A 10,174-nucleotide genomic window follows, 5' to 3' on the forward strand; every position below is an offset into this window, starting at 1 on the left:
TTTGGAAGTGTAAATGTGAGGATAGAGTAAGTGTAAATGTGAACAAATAAAGGGTAAATCTGACTAAATTGGAAGTGTAAATGTGAAGATACTGGAAGTGTAAATGTGAGGATAGAGTAAGTGTAAATGTAAATGTGTAGACTGTTATAGGTTGACTGATATTGTGCATTTCTTATGTACTTTTTGTTCTGATTCGGATGGTATCGATGGAGAAGTACCGGAAGTGAAGAACAACCACAAGTTACCCCTATCAAGTTTTCGTTAAGTGTCGCCCAACCGGCTTCACAAGCTTGTTGGTAAGCTTAACATTGCCCAACGAGCCGCTGTACAGAGGATTGGATTTGGGGGGCTGCTTCATCTTAAACTCAGAACTTTCCCGCTTTCACATGTTCCTGAATTTCTTGAGGCTTTCAGCGATGGTTCTCATGTTTTCAGAGCGTCGGAGTTGAAGGATTTTATGGTTACTAAGTATGATGTCTATGACTGTTTTATGTTACCTGTTGGTGAGAGAGAGATGGAAATAGTACCTCTCTGGACATATGCCTGGTGCTAAAGATGAAAAATATGTGCGCATAAAAAGCGTGGCGCAAAAAGTTCACAAAGTGAAATCAAATTCGATTCTATTCCTTTAGGAGACGTCTTCAATTATATTGAGTCAGAGCAATTCAAAGATGGAGGTGATGAATTTCGCACGCCTGTTTGTGCTTCTTAGCATTTCATCATTCCTTGCGCCGACATTGAACAACGGCATTGAAATCAAACTTTTGAAAGTGGTTGAAGATGTGAGTGCCATACCGGAGTATGACTGGTGCTCGTATGTATTAGAATGTTTAGCTAATGCTTCAGCCGAGGATCGCAGCGTGCAGTCACATCTGCTTGGTTGTATCCCTTTCCTTATGATTACTTATTTTCAGTGGTATGATTACCGTGGCAAGAGTTCCCCAGATGGCCTTCCACTTATTCAGCATTGGAATCTGAAAACTCTATCGAATAGGTTAAAGGATGAGCTGGACGTGGGGCCACTGGGTTGACTAACTTTGTCGAAGGTGAAGTACCCGCGATGTCAAAACAAGACCCCTGATGAGAAGGACACTGGTAATACGATGTTGGCTATAGCTGGCGTGCCCAAGGCGTCATTGGCAAGCCCTACGCCTCTTCTGATTTCAACGTCGGGTACATCACCCGATAAGAAGTTTATTCAGATTGAACTCCCTCTCGGTGTTAAAGATGACGATGAGTTGAAAGCTAAGGCTGTAGATGTAAGATTTATGTTTTGAATGTTTAATTAATCGCATATTTTTTTTTTAATATATATATATATATATATATATATATATATATATATATATATATATATATATATATATATATATATATATATATTGAGCAGGTATATTTTGTGTATCTAGACTCTTAAATCTTTTTTGTTACCAATGTAGGGTGTACACGAGCGTACTTGAAGATTCAAAGGAACGCCGTGGCCTTCTATTCCTGGTATCGATGCATTTGCAATGCTTAAGAATTTAACAACGGGTGCTTCTTCTTCAATCGATCTTGTTCCGTCACAAGCGACGCAAGCTTTTTTTGAAGGTGCAAAGGTGAAGGAATATGTTGAAGAAGTTGTAAATTTAGCTTCCTAAATGAAGAAGTATAATGATAACGCTCCCTCATTGTTAGATGTTGGCCAAGAAAAAAAACAGGCGGCCAAGAAAAAAACAAAGGCAAGCAAGAAAAGAAAGACCAAGGTTCCTAAGTTCGAGTTTACGCCTACTGTAGAGCCTGTATCACTTGCAGAAGATTCTGATTTGGGTGATAAATCGGGTGATGCGGCGATGTCACGGGTAATGGAGACCGCCGATTTCTACAACACCACCGAACTTAACGAAAAACGTCGACGAGAGGAAGAGGAATGCGGGCTAGATTTAACCGACGACTTGACTCAATTAGCGATCGGCAGATTCTAGAGAAAATTTATAGCCCGGATGAAGTTGAAGAAGCTTACACAAAGCCCTCATTGAACGAGGAGCGGGAAAGTTTGGGAGGGGAAGTGCACGACACTAGTGGTGCCCCGAGAAAGCTGAACATGTCGTTGAGAAGTGTAAGTCGAAGCAACGAATAAGGTTGATGCGGATGTGGTAGGTCGATCAATCGAAGATGGTTCATCTTGATTCAACTAAAATTTATTTCGACTCGATATTGAGAACGTCTTTGCAAGGTTTGACAGATATTGGTGATGGTGGTGGTGAAGCGGCAGTGGGCTGTGTACAGAGAGGTGAGGATGAGATTGTGCAGGGTATGGATATGGAGCATGCTCAAGAATAGGGGCCTGTTACTGGTGAAGGGGAGGTGTCTTATTCAAAAGTAGCGAACAAGGTGGATACGGATGTGGTAGTCCCGTCAATTGAAGATGGATCTTCTTCATTTCAGTTGAAATTTTTAGCGACAGCAGATATTGATAACGCGCTGAAAAAGTTGTCGACAGCGGTGACGGTGAAGTGGCACGGGGTGGTGCACCGAGAGAACAGACGAGGAGGTGTGCGGGGAATGGATCCGAGCCGCCTCAAGATCATGGGACCCGCCGTGGGCCCGAATCGGTGGTGGTTGGACTAGTGACCGGCGTGGATGTGGATGTTAGCGGTGCACCGAAGCGGTCCGGGGAGGAGGCATGTGCGGGGCATGGACATGGAGCCGCCCCAAGACCAAGTGCCCTACCGTGGGCCCGAACCACTCATGGTTGGACTAGTGCCTGGTGAGGCTGTAGATGTTAGCGATGCACCGGGAGTGGAACAGCCCGTTGACCGATGACAAGTTAGTGGTACGAAAGCACCGGGTGGTGAGCCTTGCGTTGTTTCGACCACAGTCCGTGAAGATGCATCGCAAGAAGGGTTGGAGATTGGTAGTGGCATGGTCATCGAGCAAGGTGAGGGCCCTACTGCACAACCCGGTTGTCCTGGTTCATTTCAGAATGATGACAAGCCCATGGATGTTGCAGAGGGAGTAGATAAGGTGGTTGTTGAAGCACCCTCCTCTGAGTTTAAGTTGCCGGAATTTCAGTGTACGTTTATATCTACTGCAGAGCTAGCTGAGGCATTTAAGGGGGTTCCAGGTGAGGATTTTGGAACGACTGATTTGGCAGACCCTTCTGAACCAGCCGTTCCCGCGGATGGTCGGGAAATTTATGTCCCCCGGAGTAATATGGATTACCACCCTTTCCTATTTCATTCACCTGAGCCCTTACAGTGCATGGAAGTGGTCCCTGAGAATCGGACTTGCACCATGGATTGTGGGGAACCCATGCCCGAGCAGGGCTTTGTTACTGTAGACCTGCAGCTGAATAAGAAATTATTTAGGGGTGTTTTTAAGGAAAGGAAATACGTCCTGGACTACGTATTTAACAAATCAGAAGCTTGGTTGAACGGGTGAGTCGATTAATTTCTATGTCAAACATATTAATACTTATATGTTGTCGTAACCTTGTTCGCCTTATATAATTTTTTCTTTTTTTGTAGGGAAGAATTGGCAGTTTTTTCAGACTTCTTCTTTGTGTCACGGGAAGACACGTTAACCCTTGAACCTGGACAGGAAGTTATGAATTCTGTAATCGATTGTTGGTGCCTACTAATCAATAAGATGATGTATGACCAAACTACACCAGTTGCATCCTCTCGTTGTTTCTTCGGGCTTAGTCACACCGTACTTGCCCTATCCTCACTCAATGCAATTTTTATAGTTCCAATTTAATTGTAACGTAAGTGTCTAAATTTAATAGCGCTGCCCTTCGTTTGAACAGAGCCCTGCACTGGATATTTGGAAAGCCAAGAAGAAAGGAATTGTTCTTGACAAAAAGGACGAAATCTGGGCTGGGTGGGATGCTTGGATTCAATCTTGTTTGTCTCCATTTCAACTTGGATCTGATATGGTAAGTGTAAATGTGACCTATTGTGAAGTGTAAATGTCATCACACTGAAAGTGTATATGTGATTTTCACAGAAAGTGTAAATGCCTGGATGTGATTAAGAAGAAAGTGTAAATGTCATGAAATATGAAGTGTAAATGTGATACATAGTGAAGTGTAAATGTCATGATGTATAGTGTAAATGTGATTATATAGAAAGTGTAAATGTGATGACATAGCGAGTGTAAAGGTTACTAAATAGAAAGTGTAAATGTCAGCACATATAAAGTGTAAATGTGAATATATGTAAAGTGTAAATGTCATGACATATGAAGTGTAAACGTGACACATAGTGAACTGTAAATGTCGTGAGATATTGTGAAGTGTAAATGTAATGAAATATGAAGTGTAAATGTGATACATAGTGAAGTGTAAATGCCATGATGTATAGGGGAAATGTGATTATATAGAAAGTGTAAATGTGATGACATAGGGAGTGTAAAGGTAACTAAATAGGAAGTGTAAATGTCAGCACATATAAAGTGTAAATGTGAATATATGGAAAGTGTAAATGTCATCACATAGGAAGTGTAAATGTGAGATATAGTGAAGTGTAAAAGTTATGACACAGGGAGTGTAAAGGTGACTAAATATGAAATGTAAATGTCATGACATATATAGTGTAAATGTGAATATATGGAAAGTGTAAATGTGAATATATGGACAGTGTAAATGTCATGACACAGGGATTGTAAGTGTGACGAATTATGGAAAGTGTAAATCTGAAATTTTTACTAAGTGTATCTTTTATGTCTTTGTTGTCACACCCGCCAGGTCTTCATCCCGATCTTATCTGACAATAATGATCATTACAGCTGTGCATGCATAAACTTCGTTTCCGAGCAGATAGAGTATTTGGACAACCGTCGATACGACGATGATTTTGAGAAGCTTCCATATTTTGGAATTTCCCGTATTGCGGTAATAATTATAAATAGAATACCTTAATTTGTTCTTTAGTGTTGATGTAGTCTGGAATTGTAAACACTGTTTTTAAATTGACTTTTTTTTTTAAATTCCTTTTACAGTGTGATTTAATGGGTGCGTATCTGGAGTCTAAAGGGTTTGTCAGAGGTTCAAAGGTTGTCGGGTTCAAATTTGTGAATGTCGAATTTAAATGGCAAGGTACGGGTTATTCTGCGTTTGATTGCGGGGTGTACATGATGATACACATGCTGCTTTTCAATGGGAAGCTATTTGACTGCGCCTTAGGTGAGAGGGACGTTCTGAACCTTATCCGGGCTGAAGTGGTGTCGATTCTTATCCTGAGTGACCATAACAAAGTGAGGGAGAGCGTTCGCTCAAGGATAACCCAATTCAGGGAAAAGTATGGTCAAGGTCTGAACCCGATCTCCAATGTTGCACAGAAGCGGAGTCTGGACGATGAGGAAGAGATTACGTACAGTAAACGTCCCCGTGTTGCAGTCCCACCCCCTAAACGCGTAGAAGGAAGCCCTGTGGTCAATCCTGTAGCCATAAAGGTGGAAAGCAGCCCCATTGTTGTTCAAGCGTCAGCACAGTCGTCAGGTAGCCAACCTTTATCGGCCGTACGGAGCCGTCCCCGGGGCGAGGGTGATGGCTTGGGTTGCTCAATTGACTGTGGGGCTGCGGGTACGCAGACTCTTGTTGTCTCGACCTTCTTACGGAACAATCAAAGCTTGGTCAGGGGTATTCGATCACGTCGAAAGCATGCGGTGGACTATTGCTTGTTAGACGACTACAACTTTGAAAATTCGTTAGTACCTGCCAGACTCTTATAATAGGGCCAATTAGTTACGATATTTAATTTGTAACTACTTCTCAATTTCTTACTATTATACGTGTGTTTTATTGCAGTGAATCAATCTCTTGGTACAAAGAGGCATGCCGCATTGCGCCGGTCCGACATCATGACCATGCTTCCGAGGTTGTAATGTCGCCTGTTGTCATTGAGTCGTGGGGTGTTTTCTTTGAACCATTTGGAGTCTGCTTTGAATACTTACTTCCTAGGTTGGCCTTCTTTGGGATACGTCATATGGTACACCCCCCCCCCCCCCGCACAAAGCCTAAAAGTTATACATTAGTTCTTACTTTTATTATGTAGTGTCACTCACTCCTCTGAACTGGAATGTATCATGCAGCTTTTGGATATACGTGAAGTAGGCTCACAGTCTAATGACATCACTGATCGGCTGTATCACATTTGGGATACCTCCATCCAGGACTGTGATAAAACTTTCAACCTGAATGCCGAGTTTATCTTCGTACCTGTCAACATTGGTGGGCACTTTGCATGCGTGTGTATAAATTTTGGACAACAAACTATTGATCTCCTTGACTACCAACATCATGCCAACTGGGATCAGTCTGAAATGTGCAATGTTACTCGCCAAGTGGCATCAGCTATTAGCGATTATTTGGACGTCAGAACGGACAGGGGATATGAGATTACTAGCTTTGAGCATCGGCAAATCCCGTTCAGGCGCCAAACACCCCTTCCTAACATAATAGAATCAGGGATTTTCTGTATGATGTATATGCTGATGTACGAGGGTCAACCTTTTGAGCATCCAGACTTGGAGAGGAAGAGGAATCGACGGTACTTGGTAGTCGAGTTGGTGGCGACGCTTGTTCTAGCTGACATAAATGTCAACAGAGACATTTTTGAAGCAAAGTTGAATGGGTTTATCGCTGGAAAAGAAGATTTATGGGCCAAGTTACAAAAGAAGCGCAAAATTAAGGCTGTGTTGTCGAAAAAGTGAACAATTTGTGGACATTTTTTTTAAATGTATTTTGTTTGGCAATATTGAACTTAGAAAACAATGTTTTATACTGTGGTTGGCAATGTTTGCAAGTGTAAGCTTTACAGTAATGAAGTGTAATGGTAAATTACACTAATGAAGTGTAATGGTTGACTATTTTTTGGCATTTATTATCATAGTTTATTCAAAGTGTAAATGTGACTAAATTGCAAGTGTAACTGTTATCACACTTGTAATTTAGTCACATTTACACTTTAAGTGTAAATGTTAACGCACTTAAAGTGTAAATGTTAACACTGTAAGTGTCAACTTTATCATACTGAAAGTGTGAATGTAAACACACTGAAATTAAATTGAATGCAGTGTAAATGTGGTGACATGGGAAGTGTAAATGTGGTGACAGCCGAAGTGTAAATGTGAACAAAAAAAAGTGTAAATAAGAACAAATGGGAAGTGTAAATTTGAATATAGAAGTGTAAATGTGAACAAATAAAGTGTAAAACTGACTAAATTGGAAGTGTAAATGTGAAGATATTCAAAGTGTAAATGTGAGGATATAGTATGTGTAAATGTGAAGTTTCGGAAGTGTAAATGTCTTGACAAGGGAAGTGTAAATGTTAACACCGATTATTTGAAAATAAGTGTAACTGTTACTTGAAATAACATAAGTAATCCAAAATAAGTTCAAGTAACACAATATTTGGCTATCTAATAAAACAGAGAGATTTTGGTCTTATGACAGTGTAACTCTAACGTTGGTGTTACTAAAAGTTATACCAACCGATTCAAAGTTTGTTGCCATGAGACCAATTCCTATCGCCCGCTCAGTTATAGCACATCAAAGTTTTAAGTTACACACTCAAAATATATAGAGCAACACTTGTCAACGATCGACGTCTATTCTTGTTCGACTCAGCTCTTCCTCCTCCTCTCCTTCATCCTCTTTAAGTTCAGACGACCCTTCGCACAATGGCGTGTGTCTTTGAGAAGGGGTTAGGCGATTTCTCTTGTCGTGATTTGTCATTCTCTTGAAATTCTTACACTTACGTTTGGGTTTCCTAGCCAACACCATTGCTTTTGTTTTGGTGTGACAATATTTTTCCGGTCCCCTTGTTTTTCGAATTCTTTGGTGGCAATATCGTCACTACCTCACATGCCGTACAATTCAGAAATTTCTCCATTTGTTGATTTTTATTCAACACTTCCCCTAATGGTGACATAGACTGTTTAAATGATCTAATTATAGCGGAAAAGCTGTCAACATCAGCTATTCCTTTGTCTCGAAGGAGCCCTACAGCTTCATGAACTTCTGACCACATTATTGACTTTGCAATTTGTTTTTCATCGATGACTTGCATGTTTTCTGTTCCTTCACCATTAGTATTGAAAATCCTTATTCGGAGATACTCTTTCATCCATCTATTCAGAACATAATCTTCTGGTATAGTCTTTATCCCACTTGCTGAAAAAATCCATATTATATGGCGGCATAGGATTCCGGTTCTTTCAAATATCGTACAACTACAGCTTGCTTTACGTGTACCTGTGTCATCAGATAAAGCTAGCATGTAAGTGTGAACGTTAAAAATAGTGTCACTGATGTAAAGTGTAAATGTATTGAATTGTAAAGTGTAAATGCTAAGTAATTAGAAGTGTAAGTGTAATCTAATAGGAAGTGGAAATGTTAAGGTATTAGAAGTGTAAATGTTAAGTTATAGGGATTTGAATGTGTAAATGTCATGATGTAAAGTGTAAATGTCATGACATGTTGTGTGTAAATGCTAAGTAATTAGAAGTGTAAATGTAAACTAATAGGAAGTGTAAATGTTAAGGTACTAGAAGTGTAAATGTTAAGTTATAGGGGATTTAAATGTGTAAATGTCATATGATGTAAAGTGTAAATGTCATGAAATGTAGTGTAAATGTCAATAAGTGGAAAAGTGTAAATGTTAAGGTATAGGAAGTGTAAATGTTAAGGTATTAGAAGTGTAAATGTTAAGTTATTGGGATTTAAATGTGTAAATGTCATATGATGTAAAGTGTAAATGTCATGAAATGTAGTGTAAATGTCAATAAGTGGAAAAGTGTAAATGTTAAGGATATGAAGTGTAAATGTCATATGATGTAAAGTGTAAATGTCATCAATTGTAAAGTGTAAATGCTAAGTAATTAGAAGTGTAAATGTAAACTAATAGGAAGTGTAAATGTTAAGGTATTAGAAGTGTAAATGTTAAGTTTAAGGGATTTGAATGTGTAAATGTCATATGATGTAAAGTGTAAATGTCAGGAAATGTAGTGTGTAAATGCTAAGTAATTGGAAGTGTAAATGTAAACTAATAGGAAGTGTAAATGTTAAGGTATTAGAAGTGTAAATGTTAAGTTATAGGGATTTAAATGTGTAAATGTCATATGATGTAAAGTGTAAATATCATGAAATGTAGTGTAAATGTCAATAAGTGGAAAAGTGTAAATGTTAAGGTATAGGAAGTGTAAATGTCATATGATGTAAAGCGTAAATGTCATCAATTGTAAAGTGTAAATGTTAAGTTATTAGAAGTGCAAATGCAAACTAATAGGAAGTGTAAATGTAAACTAATAGGAAGTATAAATGTTAAGTTATTAGAAGTGTAAATGTTAAGTTATAGGAATTTAAATGAGATAAAAACATAAAGTGTAAATGTCATAGGAAGTGTAAACTACCTGGACTGTACGCAACTTCAAAATTCTTCTTTCTGGTTGAATCTTTGACAGTAGTTACCGCTAGCTCGCCTCTCTCAGTGAAACCTCCTGTTCTACATGTATCAATTGAGAAGATGGCTTTTTGTTTGAATTTGTGGAAAGCAGAATAGGTGTACACCTTTGCAACATGAATCTCTAATGCCAGATTTGTTGATGCCGTTGCGGACGAGTGCTTATCCATGTTGTCAAGCTGCTTCTGTGTATGTCTTTGTTGGTCCATAGCGCTCTCAAAACGCATCCAAAACTCAACCAATGTTCCTGACTTGTGCTCAAACCTCTTGAAAAAGCTATTTTCGCTCTCTGATCTTTGAGTTGTCCTCATAATCGACGACATCCTCAAGTCTCTGCAATGCGCCATCACCCACTGTCCCCTTATAGCATATGTATCTGCAAACCAATCATTTACGCCAACACCATGATCTTGAATTATTTGCTCCCAGATACCATCAAATTCTGCTGCCTCAAGCTCATCGTCCCATATAACGTCATTAATTTTACACATGAACTCATTATAATCGCTTCTCGAGACGCCAAACTTACTTGGGATTTTGTTCCTTATATGCCACATACAGAACCGATGGTATTTGTCTTGAAAACAAGAGGGACAGATTTGATAATACCTGGGTCCTGATCTGTAATTATGTACTCGGGTTCCTTACCCCTTATTGCTTGTAAAAACCGGCTGAAATCCCAATTAAACGACTCATAATCTTCCCTTGCAACTAGAGCCCCATAAAAC

The 10,174-nt window shown here is 39.4% G+C and overlaps 1 protein-coding gene across 1 annotated transcript; it reads right to left on the reverse strand.

Moving 5' to 3' along the window:
* Positions 1 to 7,754: 7,754 nt before the first annotated feature.
* On the reverse strand, positions 7,755 to 9,655 carry LOC141630692 (protein FAR1-RELATED SEQUENCE 9-like). The gene is made up of 2 exons (XM_074443463.1): positions 9,397 to 9,655; positions 7,755 to 8,257 (listed from the first exon to the last, which is right to left on the reverse strand). Exons 1-2 carry the CDS (start codon positions 9,653 to 9,655, stop codon positions 7,755 to 7,757), a joined length of 762 nt encoding a protein of 253 aa, XP_074299564.1.
* Positions 9,656 to 10,174: the final 519 nt, after the last annotated feature.

The sequence above is a fragment of the Silene latifolia genome, chromosome Y (assembly GCF_048544455.1).
Source record: "Silene latifolia isolate original U9 population chromosome Y, ASM4854445v1, whole genome shotgun sequence".
NCBI classification, from domain to species: Eukaryota; Viridiplantae; Streptophyta; class Magnoliopsida; order Caryophyllales; family Caryophyllaceae; genus Silene; species Silene latifolia.